General features: G+C 41.9%; 1 protein-coding gene across 7 annotated transcripts in view; it reads left to right on the forward strand.

Moving 5' to 3' along the window:
* The first annotated feature begins 12,866 nt into the window (after window positions 1-12,866).
* ARID3B (AT-rich interaction domain 3B) overlaps window positions 12,867-25,803 on the forward strand; it is a 65,467-nt gene continuing 52,530 nt past the window's right edge. For all 7 annotated transcript variants that reach the window (XR_014243253.1, XM_082387306.1, XM_082387307.1 and 4 more), the window contains exons 1-2: window positions 12,867-12,973; window positions 15,577-16,225. Coding sequence is in view for 6 of the 7 variants with exons in the window: in XM_082387306.1 (XP_082243432.1) it covers window positions 15,656-16,225 (570 nt within the window). In the remaining variant the exon portion in view is untranslated. The remainder of the gene's footprint in view (window positions 12,974-15,576; window positions 16,226-25,803) is intronic.

Raw genomic sequence — 25,803 nt, forward strand, 5'->3', positions numbered from 1 at the left:
TTTTTTTTAATTTTTCTTGGAGTATAGTTGATTTACAATATTGTGTTAGTTTCAGGTGTACAGCAAAGTGATTCAGTTATACATATACATGTATCCACTCTTTTTTAGATTCTTTTCCCATATAGGCCATTACAGAGTATTGAGTAGGGTTCCCTTGTGCTATATAGTAGGTCCTTGTTAGTTATCTATTTTATATATAGCAGTGTGTATATGTCAATCCCAATCTCCCAATTTATCTCTCCCCCCACCCTTACCCTGGGTAACCATAAGTTTCTTTTTGACATATGTAACTCTATTTCTGTTTTGTAGGTAAGTTCATTTGTACCCTTCTTTTAGATTCTACATATAAGTGATATCATATGATATCTGTCTTTCTCTGTCTGACTTACTTCACTCAGTGTGACAATCTCTAGGTCTACCCATGTTGCTGCAAATGGCATTATTTCGTTCTTTTTTTATGGCTGAGTAATATTCCATTGTATAGATGTACCACATCTTCTTTATCCGTTCCTCTGTTGATGGACATTTAGGTTGCTTCCATGTCCTCGCTATTGTAAATAGTGCTGCATTGAACATTGGGGTGCACGAATCTTTTTGAATTATGGTTTTGTCCGGTTATATGCCCAGAAGTGGGATTGCTGGATCATATGGTAGCTCTATTTTTAGCTTTTTAAGGAACCTCCATACTGTTCTCCACAGTGCTGTACCAATTTACATTCCCATCAAGTGTAGGAGGGTTCCCTATTCTCCACACCCACTCCAGCATTTATTGTTTGTAGACTGATGATGGTCATTCTGACCAGTGTGAGGTGATACCTCATTGCAGTTGTTTTTTTAAATAAATTTATTTATTTTATTTATTTTATTTTTGGCTGCGTTGGGTCTTTCTTGCTGTGTGCGGGCTTTTTCTAGTTGCGGTTCGTAGGGACTGCTCTTTGTTGTGATGTGCGGGCTTCTCATTGCGGTGGCTTCTCTAGTTGCGGAGCACGGGCTCTAGGCACACGGGCTTCAGTAGTTGTGGCACGCGGGCTTATTTGCTCCGCAGCATGTGGGATCTTCCCGCACCAGGGCTTGAACCTGTGTCCCCTGCATTGGCAGGTGGATTCTTAACCACTGTGCCACCAGGGAAGCCCCTCATTGCAGTTTTGATTTGCATTTCTCTAGTAATTAGTGATGTTGAGCATCTTTTCTTGTGCTTTTTAGCCATCTGTATGTCTTCTTTGGAGAAACGTCTATTTAGATCTGCCCATTTTTTGATTGGGTTTCTTTTCGTTTTTTTATGATATTGAGCTGCATGAGCTCTTTGTATATTTTGGAGATTAATCCCTTGTTGGTTGCTTTGTTTGCAAATATTTTCTCCCATTCTGAGGGTTGTCTTTTCGTTTTGCTTATGGTTTCCTTTGCTGTGCAAAAGCTTTTAAGTTTAATTAGTTCCCACTTGTTTAGTTTTGGTTTTATTTTCATTACTCTAGGAGGTGGATTGAAAAAGATCTTGCTGTGATTTATGTCAAAGAGTGTTCTGCCTGTGTTTTCCTCTAAGACTTTAATAGTATCCGGCCTTACATTTAGGCCTTTAATCCATTTTGAGTTTATTTTTATGTATGGTGTTAGGGAGTGTTCTAATTTCATTCGTTTACATGTAGCTGTCCAGTTTTCCCAGCACCACTTAAGAGACGGTCTTTTCTCCATTGTATATTCTTGCCTTCTTTGTCATAGATTAGGTAACCATAGGTTCGTGGGTTTATCTCTGGACTTTCTATCCTGTTCCATTGATCTATATTTCTGCTTTTGTGCCAGTATCATACTCTTTTTTTTGGTTTTTAAAAAATTTTTTTTATTTATTTTTGGCTGCATTGGGTCTTCGTTGCTGCGCGGGCTTTCTCTAGTTGTGGCGAGCAGGGGCTACTCTTCATTGCGGTGTGCAGGCTTCTCATTGAGGTGGCTTTTGTTGTGGCATACAGGCTCTAGGCGCACGGGCTTCAGTAGTTGTGGCACGTGGACTCAGTAGTTGTGGCTCACGGGCTCTAGAGCGCAGGCTCAGTCGTTGTGGCGCACAGGCTTAGTTGCTCCGCAGCATGTGGGATCTTCCCAGACCAGGGCTCGAACCCGTGTCCCCTGCATTGGCAGGCAGATTCTTAACCACTGAGCCACGAGGGAAACCCCATACTGTTTTGATTACTGTAGCTTTGTAGTGTAAAGAGTGGAATTTTCCAGTCTTATCTCCCTTTTGGTCCTCATTGACAGATCATGGAAGAGGCTATTAAATATTGTTTAGAACAAGAATGGGCAATTTTTTAAAAAGGTACAAATGAACTTATTTACAAAACAGAAAGAGACTCACAGACATAGAAAACAAAAGTATGGTTACCCAAGGGAAAGGGGGGTGGGGAGTGATATATTAAGAGGTTGGGATTAACATACACACACTACTATATATAAAATAGATAACCAACAGTGACTTACTGTATAGCACAGGGAACTGTACTCAATATTTTGTAAAACCGATAAGAGAAAAGAATCTGAAAAAGAATATACATATATATATGTATAACTGAATCACTGTGCTGTACACCTGAAACTAACACGACATTGTAAATCAACTATACTTCAATTGAAAAAAAAGATATTAAAAAAAGAATGCTAAAAAATATGTGCACAGGTATGATAGGACACATTTTATTAAAAATCAGAAAAAAAGAATGGGCAATTTTTTTTCCTGCAAAGGACCAGAAGGTAAATATTTTAGGCTTTGCAAGCCGTCCGGTCTCTGTTGCTGGTACTCAGCTCTGCTGTTGTAGCACAGAAGCATCATGGACAATATGTAAACAAATAAGTGTGGTCATGTTCAAATAAAACTTTATTTACAAAAACAGGTGGTTGGCCAGATTTGATCCACAGGCCATAATTTGCTGACCCCTAGTCTAGAATTCTAGATCTAATCTATCTAGGTTAGATATGGTTATGGTTTTCCCCGCTGGGTGAAATGGTGGTTGTAGTGATCATCATGATTTCATTTTGTTTTTGATTCAGGATCATCTGTTGCACCATCTGATGAGGCAGCCACCACATAGTAGAGTTTAATTCCGACACCAACTACATAGAATATGACTGCAACATAAACAAATATACAACTAGTAGAATAAGGAGGGACTGGAAAGTTCACCAAAGTCATAATTCACATTTTCACAGATTAAACCGTCAGATAAGATCTTCTTCTTCTTCTTTTTTTAAAAAATATTTATTTATTTATTTTTATTTATTTTGGTTGCGCTGGGTCTTAGTTGTGGCACTCGGGATCTTTGTTGAGGCGTGCGGGATCTTTAGTTTTAGCATGCGGGATCTTTCTTTCTTTTTTTTTTTTAGTTGCAGCATGCATGCGGGATCTAGTTCCCCGACCAGGATAGAACCGAGGCCCCCTGCATTGGGAGCGCAGAGTCTTACTCACTGGACCACCAGGGAAGTCCCAAGATCCTCTTCTTGACCTAAGTTATGGTAATAAGAAAAGGAGTATAGACCAGGTTGTTACCTTTTGAAATTTTTTGAAGTTTCTCTCACTTTTTTGATAATGTTGAAAACCTGTCTGAGAGATCTTTGGGAATATAAGCTGCTTCAAAGCAAATAGATCTGAAGTTTCTGAGGGAACTGTATTGCCAAAAAACCCCACAAGCCTGGCCTGAATAAATAAGTAAAGCCATAGAACAACACTTGGGTCTCCAACCCTGCACCATCAGGAAGCAGGCTGTCAAAGCTGTATAGTCCCCAAGGAAGGCATGCTCCCACTTCACGTACAGCCAGGGAAAAAAATGGCTGAGGGAGGACTTGCCAGAGGGCAGAACCAGGGTAGAAGGAGAACAATGACAAGAGAATTATTCCTCGAGAGCAAAACTGGGTCTAATCTGAGAACTTCCTTCACTGCCCAGAAAGCGTGTCTTTTTTTACCCACCCCCATTTAACTTTTTGTTTTAATTGAAGTATAATTGACCTACAACACTGTGTTAGTTCCAGGTGCACAACATGGTGATTTGATATTTCTATACATTACGAGATGCTCACCACAATAAGTCTAGTTACTATCTGTCACCATGCAAAGATATTACATAATTATTGACTATACTCCCTATGCTGTTCATTTTATCTCTGTGACTCATTTATTTTGTAAATGAAAGATTGTACCTCTTAATCTCACCACCCATTTCATTTATTCCCCACCCCCCACCCCCCGGCAACCACCTGTTTGCTCTCAGTATTTATGAGTCTGTTTCTGTTTTGTTGTTTGTTCATTTGTTGTGTTTTTTTTTAGATTCCATATATAAGTGAGATCATACAGTATTTGTCTTTCTCTGACTTATTTCACTTAGCACTATACCCTCTAAGTCCATTCATGCTGTTACAAATGGCAAGATTTCATTATTTTTTAGGCCAACATTACATTGTGTGTGTGTATGTGGGAGGAGATATATATATATAGACAAATAGATCCAAAACACGACTCAGCAAAATAGTTTATTTCTTGCTCACCTAATAGTCCTGGACAGATATAGTTGATTTACAATGTTGTGTTAGTTGTCTTTTGATAATAGCTATTCTGACAGGTATGAGGTGATACCTCAGTGTGGGTTTTTTTTTTAACTGTTAAACTCATTGTGGTTTTGATTTGCATTTCCCTAATGATTGAGCATCTTTTCATGTGTTTCATCCAGGCTAATTAGAAAAGACTGTGATCCAGATATTGATATGAAATTCAATAATTGAATGGGACTTTTGTCTTCTCCCTTGGGGGAAGGGTGAATATATTTGGTGACCAGAGAGGCTGACTGTAACAGAGACCTTGTCTGTCTACCAAAAGCTATTAATCTCTGGGACTACTAGACTAGTTTCCCATATTCCCATTCAATTTGGGTGCAGCCATATGACCAAATTTTCTCCAATGTAATGTGAGTGGAAGCAATATCTACCACTTTCTGGGGATGGTAGACCACAAGAGGAACAGATCCAAGGACCCTGAATGACGGCAATGTAGGAGAGCTTCCTCCCTGACCTGAATATCTGTCCAGGACTACTAGGTGAGCAAGAAATAAACTGTTTTGCTGAGTCGTGTTTTGGATCTATTTGTTGCAGTAGTTTAGCCTGCATTAACTGATATACACCCCATGAGTCATGCTTGTTCAACATAATGATTATATATACACATCCTCTTTAAACATAATTATTAATGGTAACATACTAAACATCCTGTAACGAGCCTTGCTTTTTTCATTTAATGTCTTGGAAAGTGTTCCATATTAGTACATTAAAAACTTCATTTTTATATTCTTTCTTTTTTGCTTTTTGACAGCTTAAGTACAATGTTACCTAACCAGTTCCCTACTGATGGACATCTAGGCTTTTTCTAATCTTTAGCTAGTGTTCTATGTTGCAGTTCTTTCAGCTGGTACTCTGCAAATGCAAGGCACAGTTCAGCTTCAGGTCCAGCAGTGTCTGGTTTTACTCTCTGAATTAGGACTTTACTTAGTTTCTTTTAGACAAATTACAAAGCTAATATTTGACCATAGTGATTCTCTGTGGCCTACTATTGTAAAATCCAAATGGTTACAAATTCAAATACTTACATTGATGGGAGGAATATAGCATGGTGGTTAGCAGCACAAATTACAGTCAGACAGCCCTGGGTTCAAATCCCAGCTCTGCTACGTGTAACATGTAACTTAACCTTGGGTGAGTTGCTTAACTACTATAAGCATTAGTTTTCTCACCAGTAAAATGGGGGTTATTTTGAGGATTAAATGATAATGTAAGTGAAGTGCTTAGCGCATGATAACCATCAGTTAATAAGCACTGTAGAATTTTCCTTAATATACAATTTTTTTCTAATTACCAAAGAAAGCAAAAATTAAACCTGAGTCTAAGGTTAGGACATGTATCATAACTATCTTTATTGTTAAGATGGGAAATTGTTTTTTAAAAGATTAAATGATTTTTTTCTTTTTCAAAATGATTTTATTTTACATACTTTTCTGTAACTTGCTAGTTTCTTTTTAAATTCTACAACTGAACACTTCCTATGTCAGTAGAAATGTACTGACTTCATTCTTTGTAAAGACTGTAATTTGGGGGGTGGGGGATGATTCATTTTTATTGAGGAGAGAGCCCTCAAATCTTGTGACTATTCATTTGAATTTTGTATCAAACTGTCAGGGTTAGATTGTATTGGGTCCAGGCTGATTCTATATCGCAGGTTCAGGAAATTCAGTCATTGCAGATGCCATAATTACTGTTAAAGCAAACAACACAGAGGCTTCATCGAGTTGGGGAGTGAGAGGGAAGGAGCTACAGAAAACATACACAAACGTAAATGCCATTCTCCTAGCACTTGAATTCCAGAAGTGAAACTGGAGGGTTCAACTGTCCATATTAGGAAATGACTGGTTGCTTGATGGCCACAGCGTTAAGCTAAGTATTTTGCCCTATTTATTGTGAGGGTAGGAGGAGACATGAAAGGGAATTGGTCAGGAGGACATTATTAGTAAATCAGTTTTAGTAAAACTAACAGTTTTATAACCACCCTATTCTCTTCCAACCTAATCTCAGTGCAGTTATAAGCATTATAAAATCAAACTCTCACTTTAAGTGGAGAGACTGAAAACCGAGCTCAGTTCTTTAAGATGAAGTTTCTGAAACAGATTCCCAAATGGGGTTATCTCCTACTCCCTGAAATTGCAGCAGAGTTAAGAACCTGTGTTAAGATTAGTTTGAATCCATCAAAGCCTTCAACATGTGCTCTTGCCATAAAGTAGCAAATGAAGGCATGGAGAACAGACAACCTTTTCAACTTCTCTGGCACTGAATATATTTCACCTTAATAAAATGTCAGGAACTCCCATTAAACTATACTTGGTTTCCTTTAGCTCAGATTCAGGATTAACTAGCATTAAGCTTGCAACAGAAACACAGCTGTGGTGCACATGCTGTGTGGAAGCAATAAAGACATGATGAACCTGGTGCCCAAACATCACAAAAGCAAGTGCTCCCCTCCCTATATTTGGGAAATTTCTTTTCCACTGATGTTTCTTCAGTATACCTTGCATCTTCTGAGCTCTTGTTTCTAAGATCCTTGCCTGGTCTCCTCCATAACATCTCTATACTTGTCTTGATTTTTTTTTCTTTTAACACAGAAAGGGCAAGAGTCCTGGCCAACCTTGACAATAGAAAAATGTATATTACTATTCTTGAGAACTCACCCTTCAGTGCTGGTGCTTGGGAGTAAAGATTTTTGATGGATTAAAGCCCCTGGGCATGTGTAGGTATCTGTGGACACATTTACAGGAACCAGCTGGACCCACAATTCTCCCAGCCAACCAGCCTCACTGGCAGGCCAACTTCAGCTTGGGCACCCTCTCACCAGCACTTGATGGTGTCTGGTTTATAACAGCTCTGTTGGATGGGGGGCCACATGGCTCCCAAAGAGCCCTGACGAGAGGCACAGACCTGAGACCAGATGTCTCGTTCTAGGACAGATGGCTTGAACGGCCTCCTGTTCCCCTTTGCTCTGGAAGTCTACGGGACTGCTGAGTGCCAGGGCCACCACAGAAATCTAGGTGGAGCTTTGCAAAGACAGCTTTCAATTAAGTGTCAAGAAGAGTGAAATGATCCAATGTTTTTAAAGATGAACCAATTGCCTTAGAGGTCTGACCTCTTCTATTCCCAGGTGAGGGAAAGAACAACATAGTCCAGTTCACCAAAATGTTGGCAAATCCCAGAATCACAGGGTTGGAAAGGACCTTCGTGGTGAGAGCAGGCTGAAAGGGAATGTGGCAAGAGAGCTGCTTCCTGCAGGGGAAGGCTGGCTGCCCACCGCCAGGAGTCCTCAATAACTAGGTGCTAGCAGTTCCTCAGCGTTGACTGGCTTGTGGAGGCTGACACATCACAACTCGAGACATCAGACACCAAATACCAATTATCTGATTTAAAAGATGAACCACAACAACAAAAATACAAACATTTCTGTGAAATAAAGGACCCAGGAGTCAGCCTGATGGGCATATGCCCCTCTGTAGGAAAACACATTGGAAGCCCAATCAGGCGGCAGGTAACGTTACTGGTACAACCACCACCACAGCAGCAAGGTCCCCTCGGGAGTGTGTGGACTGGATATACCTGCCTTCAGACCCCTGGCCTTGGACTGTCACATTCTTTCCTTACACACAGTTAATACCATTTACTCATCAGAGGCTTCACACGTGCTATTTGAGGTTCCTGAGGCTATACCTTGATCTCAGAACAAGAAGAATCTTAATCATCTGTTACATTTTAATTTCCTATTACAGTAAAATGTATAGTAACTGCCTCACTGCCCTTCTGCCTTACCTGAAAAACCTCTTGTAGGACCAATGCAAGTCGAAAACATCATCACTGTTAATTTCAATGGGAAAACATTTTATACGTTCCAAGTCCCCAAATTGACATCCATTCATGTGAAAACACCAGATCTCTTTAAGATGGACACAATTACAACAATAATTAACATTGGTTATCATAAAGACATAAAGGCACTTTCTCTTCATTAATTATTACTAATTACACTATTATTCTATAATATGGCCATTTACCTGTTGTTTCTTAGCTTTTATGCCCTGTACTATTTAAGACTAAATTTATAACAAAACATACATACAAATGATACCCAATATTTATACAATTCAACTTTTATTTTTAACAAGAGAAATAAAATCAATGAAAACCATGCAAATGATATCACCTTTATTGAACAGTTGAAATAAAAGAGACATGATGTAAGATTATCCCTGCTACATTTAAGCAAAACACTAAGAAATGTGATGGGAGAACCTAAGGTAACATGGGCCAGCTATGTGAAGATGATACACGGTGACGCTCTTCTTCAGCTCTAAGAATTATACCAAGTAAATCCAACCTGATTGATAGATGCAAAGAAATGCCTTGGGTATCAGTTATCTTTTATTGCAAAACAAACTGCCTCAAAACTAATTGGTTTAACTTTAAAACAATAAACCTAATTTTTCACTGGTCTATGGGTTTGTCGATGGGCTTCTTCTGGTCTGGGCCAGCATAGCTGGGTCTAGATGGTCTACAATGGCCTGGCTCACATGTCTGATGGTTGGCAGGCTAGTTGATCTAAGGAGCCCCACTCATATGTCTGGCAGTTGCTTAGATGTCAGTTGGGGTGATGACCACATGTCTTTCATCATTCATCAGGTTAGCCAGGAGTTTTTCACAAGGTGATGGAAGAGTTCTCAGCAGCAAGAGAGAGCAAGCCATAATTGTAAGCATTTTTTAAGACTTCTAGTATCAGAAGACTGCTAATATCCCATAAAACAAAGCAAGTCACAGAGCCAAGCCTAGATTCATAAAATGGAGAAATAGACTCCACCTCTCGATGGGAGAAGCTGAAAATACTATGGCTATTCCATTCAATGTACCACACCTCAGAAGCCAAAGTAGCGAGATTAAATGGTATTCCTTGTAACCAGAATGGGTGAATATCTCAGGATTTAAACACATTACTATGAAAGGGGAGGGGGGTGTTTCTGCTTCAACTACTGAGGTTACCTAGTAAGGCTGCCCTCTTGGGTCCTCTACTACATGTGAGGCAAGGAAATAAAACCAAAGAGGTAGGCAGAGGCTAGGGCTCTGCAGGCCACATGAAGGAATTTAGGTCTTGATCCCAAGAGTAATGGGAAGCCATAGAGCGTTTTAAGGAGAGAGATAAGATCACTTGGGCTGCAATGAGGGCAGTAATTCTAGAAGCTTTGCCAGGAAGGGGAATCTTGAGATAAGGCTTTAGTCACAGAATATGGGGTCAAAGGAAAGGGTTTTTTTTTGTTTTTGTTTTTTCAAAGCAAAAGATGGTTGAAACTGATGGAAGGATCCAATATTGCAAGAGGTTAAGGGGAGAACCCTGAGAATTGGGAAAGGAAACTTGAGCATGCATGGAAAGTTTAAAGTTTAAAAAAATTATCATACAATAAAATTGATTGTATTTTTCTTATACAGTTCTATGGATTTTAATACATGTATAGACTCATGTAACTACCACCACAGTCAGAATACAGAAGAGTTCCATCATCCCAAAACCCTTCTTTTTGCTATCCCTTTATAGTCACTCCTCCATCCCTAATTCCTGGCAACCACTGACTTATTTTCCATCACTATAGTTTTAATAATTTCAAGATTTTCATTTTGAGACTAGCTTCCTTCATTCAGCATAATGCCTTTACTGTTATGTTGTTATAATGCCAAGTTGTTGGGTGTATCAGTACTTCTTTCCTTTGTATTGCTAAGTAGTATTCCATTGGGGTCAGCTTCTGATAGAATTCCCCAGATAGTAGTGATATCACTATTCTACCATTTACTTGGGGCAAAAACCTTGATCACCCTTGACTCTCTTCTCTAACCTATACATAATCCATTAGTAAATCCTGTGGCTTTACTTTCAAAATACACCTGAAATCTGACCAGTTCTTACCACCTCCAATGCTATCATCTAGTTCAGGCCACCATCATCTTCTGCCAGGACTAGTGCTTCCACTCTTACTTCAATACCCTCATTGTCTATTCTCCATACGACAGCTAGAATGAAACTTTTATTTTTTCATTTATTTATTTTTGGCCATGTGGCATGCGGGATCTTAGTTCCCCAACCGGGGATCAAACCCATGCCCCCAGCAGTGGAAGCTCAGAGCCCTAACCACTGGACTGCCAGGGAATTCCCTCAAATGAAACTTTCAGAGACTTAAATCTGATCAAGTTACTCTTGTGCTCAAAACTCTTCAGTGGTTTAAGTGGTAACAATCCAAAGTTGTCACCATGGCCTACAAAGTCCCACATGACTGGGCCCCTGGCTACCTCTCTGATGTCATCTCCTACCACTCTCCCCCCACTCACTCTGTATCAGCTATAGTGGTCTCCTTGCTAATTCTATAGCATGTCAAGCACGTTCCTGCCTCAGAGCATTTGAATTTGCTGTCTCCTCTGTCTGGAACATGCTTTCCCTAGTTATCCACATGGCTTACCCCCATCAAGTCAATTCCAGTTTCTGCTTAAGTGTCCCTTATCAATGAGTCTTTCTCTGACTAATGTCTAAAATAGCAGCCACCTGAGACCAATGTCTAACCCTTACCCTGCTTTGTTCTTCTTAGAATACATATATATATACATATGTATAAAAACAAATATATATGTATTGTTTTTCTGTCTCCCCACATTAGGAAGATCCTTGAAGACAAGGAATTTTTTTGTTCATTGCTCAACAAGCACCTAGATGAGTACATGAGTGCCTCATCTGGCATACAGTGGGAGTTCAATGATTTTTTTTTTTTTTTTGGCCGCACTGCGCAGCATGAAGTATCTTATTTCCCCAACCAGGGATGGAACCCGTGCCCTCTGCAGTGGAAGCATGGATTCTTAACCACTGGACTGCCAGCAAAGTCCCTCAGTGAATAGTTCTGATTGAGTAACTTATAGGAGGAAAGGACAGATGGGAACACATGTAGATTTCTAGATTTTAGGGCATTCTACATTTTCTATTACTTATACAGTAAGATAATCAGGGGAAGGGGTACGGGAAGCATAGGGGATTAGAGACTTGCCGATAGTGGAGAGCAGGTTAACTAGAAAAATATAATGAAATTTCCAGACACTGTTCAAAGCCCATTTAAGGCTGACATTATTATATTTAGTGATGCCAATCTGTTCAGCAGGACAATTTACTATGACAAGTTACAGGCATTGAGAAGAATGTTAGTCCACCCACAGTGGAGGACTTAGTTGGGGAAAAGAGGAGTGTTGGGGCAGGTTTAAGAGTAAGTAAGAGGGGGATTGTAATGAGGTACCATTGAATCTAAGATGGATAAGGAAGGAACTGAAGAATGAGAATTAAGTAGAAGCTTTCAACAGATTGGAGGTTCTGATAAAGTAAAAAAGACCGTTATGGTGAAGTTCTTAAGCAGTCAAGCTAAAGGTTATCAGGCTGTGGTTGGACAGAGGGATGTTCGAACTACTGATTCATAACACGATAGGGGTTCTGGTGACAAGGTCCAGGTTTTTGACTGGGATTGGGAGGTTGATGTAAGGGATGAGGCCTGCATGTTAAATGAGTTGTCCACAGTGACTCTGAATTTATCAAGATAGAAGATGGTTAGAGAAGAGAAAGTAAGACAAGGACCTGGATGCACAAATTAGCAGATCATCTCTACAGAGGCGGTTAAATGGGCAGCAAAGTCTTACAAGTAAGCGTCTGAGAAGCAAGGGTTTTTACAAGAGGTGACAGTATATGGCACCTTGCCCCCACTTTTGGAACCTGGGAAGCGAGACTACTAATCCATGTGAGGGAGCTCCAGGGGACGCAGCATCCTCAGAGAACAGAGAAAAGCTGATCTGGAAGCGGGAATCTCAGAGGAAGATCGGTTTGAAGGTAGGAGGTTGGGGAGGGGACCGAAGCAGCAGAAAACCCTGACACTCCTTGTCCTTTATTTACCTTCCTCCCAACTTACCGCCCGCCCACGCTACACCAACCTCCACAACTAGAAAACACTCAGAAAAGACTGAAAGCAGACCGGCTCTTTTCAACTCCCCGCGGAAGTACTCACACCGGAACTCCTCCATGTCTGCGCTTCCCCATTGGCGGAAGCTTCCGCCAGCTTCTACTCACTTCCGCCCACGACTCAGTTGGGCGGGGCTTTCCCTATAAGTCACTTCCGCCCGACCCCGCCCCTCGTTCCCTTTTTGGCCGTTTCCGGCCTCAGGCCCCGCCCCATACCGTGTGACCCCGCCCCCTTCCCGCCCCGGGCCGACAACCCGGCCCCGCGGCGCCGCTTCCGGTGCGGGCCCCGCCCCGGCTGTGGCCCCCGGCTGCGGAGAAGTCCGAAACGCAGCTGCCGCGCCGGGGCCTGAGTGGCTGCCTCTTCCACCGCCGGCGGACCCGGAGCGCCCCGTACAGGTAAGCCGCGCGGGGCCCATCTCCCTCAGCCTCGGCGGGAGCGAGGGCTGTGGCAGGTGGAGGGGACTGCGGAGTAGGAGGAGAGGCAGGTGTGTAGGGGAAGACGTGAAGACGCGGGCCAACGGAGCACGGGGGCCAAGGAGGAAAAGTGAGAGCGCTGGGAGGAGCCCGGAGGCGCCCTCGCCCATTAGGGTGATATGAGATAAAGGGATGGGAAGAGTGAGGGGCCCCTGGGAACTGAGAGGGCTAGAATAGGTGGGGTTGGGACAATCTAAGAAGAGCCGGCGGATTGGCTGGGAGGGCTCAGTAGAGGTAAAAGTGATAGAGTTGGGTTGTGGGGGTATAAAGAATGGCGGGGGGGTGGAGGTATGGGGCTTAAAGGGGTCTGAGGCCAGAGGGATCCGGCAGCGAAGGTAGAGGGAATGGTGGGCGAGGCCGGCTTCAAAGCTGCAAGGAGTCTGTTGCGCCGGGCTTAGAGGTTCGGGAACTTTAGGGGAAATGGGAGAGGGAGCCGTGTGAAGGGATGGAGTGGTTTAGATGTCTGAGACCTAAGTTTTCTAAAAGTAGGCAGGTGGTATTGTTGTTTGGATCAACTAGCTGCTTAGGGACCGGGGAAAGATAGGCTCTTTGGGGGAGGGTGTGTGTATCGAGTTGTAGAACTGAGTCATCTCAGCCTTAACTAAAGAGGCTGTGAGACACCACCCCCTCTGCTGGGGACAGCATACAGAGAAGATGGTGCCACAAGATGAGAAGCAGTTGTTCAATGACTGGCAGGACTTGGATGAAAAATTATCCCGCTTTTGATTGATTGATGTTATAATGTTGTAAGGAGAATTAAAATGACCACCGAATTATTTTCTTTATTCTTTGGTTTACTTTTCTTTGATGCAAATTGTTTTTATTTTAAATGAACACTTTTGGCAACTGGATTTAATGTGGGTGTAAATCTTTTCATGCTTTGTTACACTGTAAAAAGGGCTATAGCAGAATGAAAGTATTGCTTCCGGCATAATTCACACTTTCTAAAGTGCCAAGAGAGGAAGTAAAGGGAGTAAGAGGCAAATTGGAATTTGAATCTTTCACAGAATGCAAAAGACAAAAGCAGTGCTTCTAAGATTAAACAGAAAATGAGAATTTTAAAATTTCTACTTTTTTGCCTAGCTTTAAAAGTCGTACCTTTTTTCTCTAATCTGGTTTTAAAAAAAATGCCTAAATCCAAACAGTTTTTATTGCTAGGAGTTTGATTACTTCCCCATGAATTTTTGAAGATACCTAAGATATTTAAGTTTTTGGGGTTTTTTGTTTTTTGTTTTTAAATCTTTCTACCCAGTCCTAAAACAGTGGAACAACGCAAATATCAAGTCCCAACCTGTGCAGTGCAGCTTCTTCTTTCATGTGATGACAACATTGTACGCCATGTTGCAAGTCCTGTTAACCTAAAATTTGCCCATGCATAGTAATCCATTCAGTTATGGAGACTTGCTGAGGAAGCATAACTCAAGTGAGGTTTGCTGGGGATGGGGGCCTGGAAAGGAGGAAGGGAAGGGGGGTTGGTTAGAGGAGGAGAGGGTGTGAAAGGGGTGTGTGTTTGGAGACTGATTGGTAAGAATGCTGATAAACCTGCCCCCAGAATACTTCTGGCCTGAAAGCCTTTTCTTTTTGTATTCGTCATAGAATGTCATAGAAGTGAATCAGAAAGAAAGGGGATGTGAAGAGATTTACTAGGCTGTTTATGAAAAAGAAGCTTTGCCTCGTTTAGACAATATTGATACCTGTTTCCAATTAATTACCTTAAAAATCTCCAGAGGAATTCCCCCGTTTGTTTTTTGAGTGAGGATTGCAATTTGAAACTCTTGCCTCCTTGCGTGTTTCTTTCTCTCATGTTGTTGAAATTGGATTCTTTTTGAGGCTATAATGTCTGGTTAGCATTGGCTCAGCCCACTCAAAAAGCAGGCTTGGCAATTTGATCTGGGAAATTTTAAAAGTTTAGACCTAAGAGCAGTTTGCTAGGTTCCGCTTTTCTATGAGAGAAAGCTTGCCGTCTGCCTGATAGCTCTGTGCCTTGCTTAGATGGCAATATCTTTCTCTGATGGGCCTGGGAACCTAAGCAATATTCTCTTTCTTGTAGGCAGGCCCTTCTTTCCCTTTTTTTTTAATTGTGGTTTTCATACTCTCAACCTCTGTACAGTGCAAACCCAGTTGCTTTTTCAGTAATAAACAGATTAATGTTTGATAATGTTGAGGAAGAGAGATCAGAACACAGATGTTTGCAGACTCAATGTCATCTGGATTTACTTCATTTTAAACCCACAGTAGTCCACCGCAGCTGAGATTCATCCTGTATTTCTCCTCTTAAATCCTGTTCCTCTTCTGCATACTTTTCCTTACCCAACTCCCACCACCCCCTACCCCGCCCTACCCCCACCTCAAACTCCCACCACTTACTCATCTTAAAACTCAGGTTTACGGGCATATGTTTAATACTCAGAACTCATGCCCTTTACTGGAGAAAAGAAAACCTTTTTATACCTGCTTTACATTGTTGGTTTTTTTTTTTTTCTTTTTTGTTTTCTCCTCCTTTGTGGTTTCTATTAATCACTTAGAGGTTTACACCCAGTGTGCCTGCCGGGCTGTGCCCAGGTTCAGAGCCATGCCAATCGGTGGGTGAAGCTTGAGGCAGTGATGGAGCCACCGCAGCCTCAGCAGAAGCAGCAGCCGCCGCAGCAGCAGCCGCCACCACCACCACAGCCACCACACCTGGCTCCTCTGCAGATGGACGCCAGAGAGAAGCAGGTTCAGCAGATGAGAGAAACCCCGTTCTTGTTTGCCCAGAAGCTGGTCACACAGCAGACTCACCTTTCTGCCACACCTGGGAGGCCTTCTGGCAGCCCTGCCCTGGGTCCCTTAGCCAGAGTTCCACCAGCCCCAGCAGTGGCCCGAGTGTTTGAACGGAGCAAGGTGAACTCAGAGCCTGAGGAAGAGGAAGGAGGTTTGGAAGATGAGGATGGGGATGATGAAGTTGCAGAGGTGGCTGAGAAAGAGACCCAGGCTGCTTCAAAATATTTTCACGTGCAGAAGGTGGCTCGCCAAGACCCCAGAGCAGCACCCGTATCTGGTCTGCTTCCAGCGCCAGGGCTCCCACCACATGGACAGCAAGCTAAAGAAGACCATACCAAAGATGCTCCTAAGGCCTCAGCTTCGGTCTCCACAGCAGGGCAGCCGGGCTGGAATCTGGATGAGCAGCTCAAGCAGGTCAGTCTTTCTGGTATGGGGGCGTTATTTGTTCTCCCTAAAGGCTAGCCAGGGAGGGGTACTGGACTGCCAGGGTCTGTGCCAGTCTGTGCCTTCTCAGCCTACTTCAGTGACCAGCAGCCTAGAATGAATAGACTGAGTTTTTTCCTCATAGTTGTTTTCTTGATTAGAGCAGTGAAATGTGTAAGTTATTCCTAATATAGATTGTTCCAAGTTTAATATGAAAGACTGTAAGTACAGTCTTTTTTTTTTTAAAAGAAGAATGAGGTTGCAACAGTGTTATGAGGGATATCTAAAAATGAGATGTGTGGCTCTAATTTCAGTTTTTCTAGTAGTAGTTTGATAAGAGAACAGTCTTGCCTAACACAGTGTCTTAGCTCCAGGCTAACCCAGGATCATGCTTTTTAAGATCAGTTTTGTTGTTTTGCTGCTAAACATAGCTGATGAGAACCTTTTGCATTGTGTATATTTTCCAGCAAAGAGCCTTTAGACATGATTTCATTTCACCCTTATATCACCTCCTTTGAAACAGGGAAGGGTAGACCTCACAATTCCCTTATTTTTTTACTTTTTTTTTTGCTGTGCTGTGCGGCTTGCAGGATCTTAGTTCCCTGACCAGGGACTGAACCCAGGCCATGGCAGTGAAAGTGCAGACTCCTAACCACTAGACCTCCAGGGAATCCCTCACAATTCCCTTTTGAGCCAAGGCAAGCTTCAGTGATTCCCAAACATGGCAGAGCATCAGAGTCATCTAGGGAGTTTTTAAAAATATAGATTCAAGGGTCCTAATGAATTATCCTAGGGGGTAGAACCTAAGGAATCTGTGCTCTCTTTGCCTTCTAATTCTTCTTGTCTTTCTGACTTGCCATGCCGCTTTTCTTCAGCTGAAGAATGGGAGTGATGATCAGTTCTTCCAGGCTAAGTGGCTTGTTGGTGATTAGGCAGGGAGTTCATAATAAAGCCGGTAATATTTGGGTCCTCCCCATAAGCACATATACTCCATGTGGTCCAGTGGTGCTGTTTAGAAATTAGTTGTGAAGGGCTATGGATTTACACAGGGCATCCGAGAAGTCATATGAGAAAGGTCCTTTGCAAACTGAAAACTCAGCATCTTTCTATCAAGGCGCCCTGCCTATGCAGTTGATCTGAGTTTCACAGTAGCAGTGTTTGTAGTAGATCCCAGAGCCAGCAAAGTGGGGTTCAAATCCCATCTCTTCCATCTATTACCCTTGTGATCCTTTGGTAGGGCTCTTAATTCCTTTGAGCCCTCTGTGAAATCAAACTAACGACGCCTACCTCCAAGGATGTTGTGACGATTAACAGAACCAGCGTGTGGTGGGTAGTAGTGCTCCAGGTGCTCTTTCATGCAAACAGTGCCATCCTCTGCTGCATCCACACAGACATGCTCGGAAGCAGGGGAGACGCTGAGGTGCACCGAGGTTTTCCCTCAGATCACCAGGGAGGTAGTGGCAGAGCTCGGACTAGGATCAGAGAATGCCAGCTTCCCCGACAGCAGCAGCCTGGCCGCCAGCCCAGATCCGCCTCCCGGCTGATTGCTTTGGTTTAGCAAAACATCTGTGACTTGCCGGCAGCCCCCGCACTGCTGTGTGGTTGGCAGAGTTCCATGCTGGCCGCTGAGTCAGCTCCTAGTGGGATCCCGCCCTGACAGCACTGGGAAAGTTCAGGCCCGAGGTGGCTGGGCTGCCCCCGCCTTGGCAGCTGGCCAGCCTCTGCGTGTGTGCGGTCGTTCCTAGAAAGTACAGCCTCGTGCGAGGAACAAGTGGAGCTCCAGAGCCTGTCTGTCTTCAGGAAGTGCAGCAGGTGTTGAGGTCAAGCCATTAGAGCTTTGAAAAAAGACACTCTGCAGAAGTGGCGTGTGCGTGCACACACGTGTGCGCTATGCAGGCACCCAACACTGGTTCTAGACAGCATCAGCCCCGTGGCTGCACAGCTCAGTGCTTGGGAGGCTGGCTGTTGGCTTCTGAAACCCTTTGAGTTCATTTTAAGTTTCCGAGGCATACTCACTAATTATAGACTGCCTGGCAGAGCACCTGCCAGAATGTTTTTAAATGCCAGCGTAGCTGAGGCCTAATCTCGCACCCTAAATTTACCCTCCCCCTGGATTTGGAGATCAAGAGCTGGGTTAGGGGGTCACTGGGTAACGATGACTTTAAACCTTAGATGTGTACCTCCTTTTCTCCTTTTGAATTTAATTTTTCAAGATTGATTTGGTCTGTGCCCTCCTCCTTTATCTAATCCTGCTTCTAACAGTAAATAATGTGCTTGGGGATTTTTAAAATGTTTTAGTTGTGCTTTGGAAGGGGGACTAAAATAATATCCTACGGGAGAGCCTTTAGAAACTACTACAAACTGTGAGACTAGCTTTTTAAAAAAATTATTCAAAGTCTTTTGTTTCTTATGCAGTTAACTTCCAGAGAGCAGAAAAAGATCTTATTAATGGGTGACAGTGTCCATTTTGTTCTTTTACATGACAGACTTTTACAGAGGCTTCTTTAGGCCAGGCCTCTGCTCCAGGGGCTAAGGCATGCTTCTCCCTTGAAGAGCTCACCAGCTAGGTTTAGCAGAGGCAGTGTGGGAACTCAAGGGGGATTGAGTCTTGGGTTGCAACAATTTTACTGTCCTGACTCAGTTAAAGCCCAACTGTCCGGTCTGAGCTACGCTGCAGATATTTTAAAACAGAGTTTTGTTTCAGATATTCATACACCAAGATAAAGTTGATTTTGTCTACAGCATAGCTAACATAGCTTGGTAAATGAACATAAATACTCAAAAGTATTTACAAGATTTGGGGCTGGTGTGGGGGCCTCAGCAGGCATCTGCCAACTCTAAAGCAAAATTTGGAACGCTTAAGGGCTCCACAGATTATCTTTTGTTTCTGAAATCACAATCTTATAACATGTAAAGTCAAAATTATTTCACGTTTTCTCCTTGAAGAAACTCTTAGAAAGTAAGAAAGTAATTTGCTTCTCAAGGCCTGGATTGTTAGAAAGAGTGTGGCATCCTCTGACACCAGAGCGATGGGAAGATGGATAATGCCCTTGAGCCAAGCTTCTAAAACCCATCAGATTTCGATGGGCAGAGTAAATAATTGTAAAACAAGACAACAGAGAGCTGAGTGTCCCTTCTCTCAAGGGAGATCAGTAGAAGCCTGTCAACATACAACCAGCTAGGGGTGTTGCTGGCCTGTTAGGGGTGGTCTTCTGTCCTTCTGGAAAGAGAGCAGTTCAGGCAGTGCAGGCTTTGTCTGTCTTGAGCCCATTAATGGAGCCAGTTTTCCAGAAGGGCAAAGACTCCTTCCCATAGGATAGGAAGATGAATGATGGCTTGATGGGCATATGAGAGCCAGAGAGTGTGTCTGATTTTCTATATACTTTGGCAGTCTCTTGGATTACTGAGTGTGAGAAGGAGGAAGGTTGACTGACTGCTTGGTCTCCAGAATCCATTACCAAGAGTTCCTCTAAGTAGTGAGGTGTAGTCTCTCAGGCTAGGCCTACTTTTCTGGGTACGTACTGCATGTCTTGGAACATTTGATGCTTTTAGTAAAGATTGTGCAGACTATTACCTGAAAATAAATAAGATCATGTGCTTTCTCCACTTTCTTTGTAGGTCTGCTTTGCATGGCCTTAGCTCCGATATTCATAGTGAAATCCATCTGGATCAGTGTTTCTCAGTTGGAGTTGATCTCCCCAACCCCTCCTTCTCCCAAGGGATGTTTGGCAAAGTCGAGAGATATGTTTAGTTGTCATGACTGGGGCAGGTGGAGCTGTGCTGCTGACATCGCGTGGGTGGAGGCCAGGGATACTACTAAACGTCCTGCAATGCACAGGACAGCCCCCCACAGCAAAGAATTATCTGGCCCCCAAATGTCAGTAGCGCCAAGGTTGAGAAACCCTGCTTTAGACTGTGTAATTAGAACGAGAACATATGCTGTGCTTTCATCAGACACTGCCCTAGACTCTTCCTTTGTGTTTTGGCCCTGGTAACTGAAGTGTTTGGCAACCTTGAGTTTTCTTCACTTCTGTTTTCAGTATCCTTGTTGAGTTTGTGTCTTCTCCTGTCATCATCTGGGTGAGCAGACTGTCCATCACTTGGGGGAGGAATGGGACCTAGAACTTGCGCTCTCTTATTTGGCTCTGTCAGTGGTTCTTCAGCCCGGTGTTCCATGATATCTAAGATGTCGATGGTGATTTGTGAGAGTGCTCGGTCGCCCCTCTAGACTTTAACCCCAAAAGGTCAAGGCATAAATACTCAGCAAACTTGTTATGTAGTAAAAGATGTAATTATTAAATCAGCATTGGTTTCGGAGCCAAAAGATGTGGATTTAGATCCTAACTCCACCACTTGCTTGCTATAATGCTTGGGACAGATGTCCTACCCTACCCTTCTGAACCCATACATACATCTCTCCCAGAGGATGATAATCCTCTCTTGCCATCCTCAGGGAGCAATTTTAAAGATACTACAAAGATGGAAGAAGAAAATGAGTGTGAAAGATCTTTGTAAAATTTATACCATTATGCAAAGATTAGGTTGAATTGTCATTAGCACCTAAATACTTTTTGAAGCTATAATTTTTCAATTTTTACTATCTTTGTAAGGTAAGATGTTCCATAAATCTTAGTGCTCTCAAGCAACTCCTTTTCAAGTTTTCTAGAGTTGTAACCAAACTCTAGTATTCTAGGGTTCTCTGAAGCATTTCAGGATTATGTGAGTTAAAGCCATTGCACTCTTGAAGCTGCTTCTTTCCATATTAAAATAGGGGTATTTCTCCTTTAGGTAGAAGTAAGCTTTGTTTATGTTGAATTCTTATAAATACATGATTAGGGACTTAACTTGGGTCTTTATCTTTCTTAGCAAAGACTAATCCCTCCATGTGTGTCCCAGATCCCATCCCCTCCTAATTTTCAGGGACCTGCTCCATCTGTGAACCCATTTCCCTGACTCTTGGGACTCTCTTCTGAAGTTTATTCCACATTAACATGTGTTCTACTATCCCCAAATTAAAAAAAAAAAAAAAGTCTCCTTTTAATCAGTAAATCTGCCTGATTTGATTGCTACCAGGAAATGAGAATTCACTTTTTATTTTTTTAATTTTAATTTTATTTTTTTTGGCCACGCCACTTGGCTTGTGGGATCTTAGTTCGCTGACCAGGGATCGAACCCAGACCTTCTGCAGTGAAAGCATGGAGTCCTAACCACTGGACTGCCAGGAAATTCCCTAGAAATCACTTTTTAAAAACTTTCCCTTGACTGCACATCTCTTTCCAACATGTTCTGTAGTCCTGACTATCCACGCACTTCCCACAACAAAGCCTCTCGGAAGTCGTTTGCACTCCTTACCTCCACTTTGTCACCTTCTACTCACTCCTCAACACACTTCAGTCTGGCCTCTGTCTCTTCCATATCCCTGAAGTTCCTCTTGGTAAGGCCTCCTAGTGATCACCATGTTTCCAAGCCCCGCCTGCTCTCGCCTCATTTGATTTCTCTGCAGTATTGAATTCAGTAGACTCCTCTCCTTGAAACATTTCCTTTTCTTCCTTTCTGTAGCTCCTCCATTGGCTTATTTTCTTTAACCTCTTTCTCTTCTTCTATCTAACCTCTAGAACTCCAAGTTCCCCAGGGCTCAGTTTTAAACCCTCTTCTTTATATGCTTCCCCTGGGCAATTTCTTTTACTTTCATGGCTTTAAATACTGTCCACAAGCCACTGACTCCAGTGTACATTGTTTGAGCCCATGTTTCCATTCTGAGTTCAATGGATATATTCCCAACTACCTTCTTGGGATGTTTTACTTAGATGTTTTACTGGCACCTCACGTTTAATACATGTAACTCTTAATTTCCAACCTACTCCCCACAACTATTTCCTCTATTTTCCTTCTCTGTAAAGGGCATTTCTACCCACTTGGTCATTCATATCAGAAACCTTAGAGCTGACTATCTTTGTATACCTTCTACTCTGTCACTCCATCTGGTAATGTCCAGTTCATCACCAATTCTTATCAGTTCTCCCATCTAAATATCTAGAATCCTGCCACTTCTCTCCTCCACCATCGAGTACTTAATCCAAGCTTCTTACCTACTGTTGTAACTATCAACAAGTTTCTGTGTCTTCCCTCCTCCATTCTAATTCTCCGCACAGCAGCTACAGTGATCTTCTAAAAACCAAATCAGATTATGTCACTACTTTAATGCCCTCGAAGTTTGTCATCAGTTGCTCTAATTGTAAAAGTCCAAATCTGCATAATCTGATCCCTGCCTGCTTCTCCAGCCTTATTTTTGCCAATATCCTGACCTATCACTGTACTCCAGTCACCCTGGCCTTTGCATATGCCAGTGCTTCTGCCTAAAACACTCCTTCAGGCTCTTACCCCAGCTTCTGTTTTCACCTTAAACATCACTTTCTCAGAGGCACTGTCTTCACCTTTAGTGTAGGTCATGTTACAGGCATACCGTGGAGATATGGCGGATTCGGTTGTGTATATCACAATAAAGTAAGTCACATGAATTTTTTGGTTTCCCAGTGCATATAAAAGTTATGTTTACATTATACTGTAGTCTAGTAACTGTGCAATAGCGTTATATCTAGAAAAACAGTGTACATACCTTAAGTAAAAAATGCTTTATTGATAAAGCATACTAACCATTATCTGATCCTTCAGCAAATTGTAATCTTTTTGTGATAGTAACATCAAAGATCACTGATCACAGATCACCATAACAAATATAATAATAATGAAAAAGTTTGAAATATTTCGAGAATTACCAAAATGTGACACAGAGACATGAAAGTGAGCAGAGGGTACTGGAAAAATAGCACCAATAGGTGTGCTCCAGGGAGGTCGGCTCGGTGCTTTGTGACGACCTAGAGGGGTGGGATAGGGAGGGTGGGAGGGAGGGGATGTGGGGATGTATGTATACTTATAGCTGATTCACTTTGTTGTACAGCAGAAACTAACACACCATTGTAGAGCAATTATACTCCAATAAAGATAAAAATTTTAAAAATTGGTGTGCTCAACGCAGGGTTGTCACAAACCTTCAGTTTCTAAAAACAGTGCAGTACCTGCAAAGCGCAGTAAAGCAAAGCACAATAAAATGAGGTATGCCTGTATATGTTGTCACTGAACATTATACTTTGTGTGGTTTATTTGTTTGATATGAGTCCTGTACTAGATGGTAAGCTCTAAGAGGACGGGGACCTTGTCTGTTTTGCTTATCATTGTGTCCCAGCACCCAGCAGAATAATGTCAGATAATAGGCGCTGCATAAATATTTGTTTCTTGTGCTTTCTTTTAATTTACCCTGTTTTTTTTTTTTTTTATGTGAAGAGCACCATTTCATTTCTTTAAAAAAATGCTTTTTTTTAAGAGCAGTTTTAGGTCACGGCAATATTGAGCAGAAACTACAGTGATTTCCCATATACTCTCTGCCCCCACGCATGCACCGCCTCCCCTGTATCAAAATCTGCACCAGAGTGCTGCATTTGTTATAGTCGGTGAACCAACACTGGACCATCATTATCACCCAAAGTCCATAGTTTACATTGGGGTTCACTCTTCTTCATTCTGTGGGTTTTGACAAATGTATAATGACATGAATCTACCATTATAGTAACATACAGAGCAGTTTTGTTGCCCTAAAAATCCTCTGTGCTCCAGCTATTCATACCAACCTTTTCAGATTGGCTTCTTTCACTTAGTAATATGCATTTCAGTTTCCTCCATGTCTTTTCATGGCTTGATAGCTCATTTCTTTATAGCCCCAAATAATATTCCATTGTCTGGATGTGCCACAGTCTATTTATCCATTCAGCTACTGAAGGACATTTTGGTTGCTTCTAAGTATTGGCATGTATGAATAAAGCTACCATAAACATCGTTTACAGGTTTTTGTTAGACATAAGTTTTGAACCCATTTGTGTAAATAACAAGGAACACGATTTCTGGATTGTATTCAAAGAGTATGTTTAGTTTTATAAGAAACTGCCAAACTGTCTTCCAGAGTGGCTGTACCATTTTGCATTCCTACCAACAATGAATGAGAGTTCCTGTTACTCCACATCCTTGCCAGCATGTGGTGGTGTTAGTGTTGGGGATTTTATTCATTTTTTTAAAACTGAATTTTCATTGAGATAATTGTATATTCACGTGCAGTTCTAAGAAATAATTTAGAGAGATTCCTGTACACTTTGTCCAGTTTCCCCCAGTGGTAACATTTCATAAAACTGTAGTATACTGTGACAACCTGGATATTGACATTGATACGATCCACTGATCTTATTTAGATTTCCTAAGTTTTACTTGTACTCTGTGTGTCTGTCCTGTTTTTAAGCCTGAAATTCTTTTTACTTAACAAATGCATTTGAAGCTGCAGATTTCTCTCAAGGTTGCCCTTTTGCTGTATCCCACAAGTTTTGATACGCAGTGCTTCCATTGGTTAGTACTAAACGTTTCAAAATTTCAGTTGTGATTGCTTCTTTAAACCATGAGTTGTTCAAAAGTATTTTTTAGTTTTCGAATACATGGGTTTTATCTTTTTAAAAAATATTATAGCTTATAATTAAGCTATAACCATCGTTGTTAGAGAACTGGTGCATTATCAGTTTTCTGGAATTTGTTGTGATATCCTTTGTGTTGGCCTTGTGTATGATCAGTTTCTATAAATTCTCCATATATGCTTGGAAAGAATGTATATTCTCTATTTAATAGAGGTGGGGTTGTATATCTGTATGTTGGATCAAGCTTTTTAATTGTGTTATTCAGATCTTCCTTATCCTTACTAAGTTTGTTTGTGTGATCACTTTCAGAAAGAGGTGAATTAAAATATTCCGGTGTAAGACTGGCTTTCTTTTGATTAGTATTAGTGCAGTTTTTCCTTGTACATTCCAGTCTTTATATATTGAGACCACATACAAAAGACCTATAATCTGTCTTTTTTATTAGGTTAATTTAATCCATGTAGTTATTAGAACTGGTGATACATTTGGACCTATTTCTGCCCTCTAACTTTGGATTTCCAGTTTAACCATACTTTTTCTTTGCTTCTTGTTTTCTCCTTTCCTGTCTTTTGTTCGTTTGATTGAATATTCTTTTCTTTTCTTTTTTTAAAAATTAATTTATTTATTTTTGGCTGTGTCGGGTCTTCGTTGCTGCGCGCAGGCTTTCTCTGGTTGCGGCGAGCGGGGGCTACTCTTCGTTGTGGCGCACAGGCTTCTCACTGCAGTGGCTTCTCTTGTTGCGGAGCACGGGCTCTAGGTGCACGGGCTTCAGTAGTTGTGGCACGCAGGCTCAGTAGTTGTGGCTCGCAGGCTCTAGAGCACAGGCTCAGTTGTTGTGGTGCAGCAGGCTTAGTTGTTCCACGGCATGCGGGATCCTCCCGAACCAGGGCTTGAACCCGTGTCCCCTGCATTGGCAGGCGGATTCTTAACCACTGTCTTTTTCTCCTTTACTGGCTTAGAAGTTATGCTTTCTGTTTCTATTCTTTTGTTGATTAGATTTTGACTTTCATTATTGACTTTTTATACTGCTTTCTTTTTTATTAATTAATTAATTAATTT

Source organism: Balaenoptera borealis (genome assembly GCF_965194805.1).
Source record: "Balaenoptera borealis genome assembly, chromosome: 3".
Classification (NCBI taxonomy): Eukaryota; Metazoa; Chordata; class Mammalia; order Artiodactyla; family Balaenopteridae; genus Balaenoptera; species Balaenoptera borealis.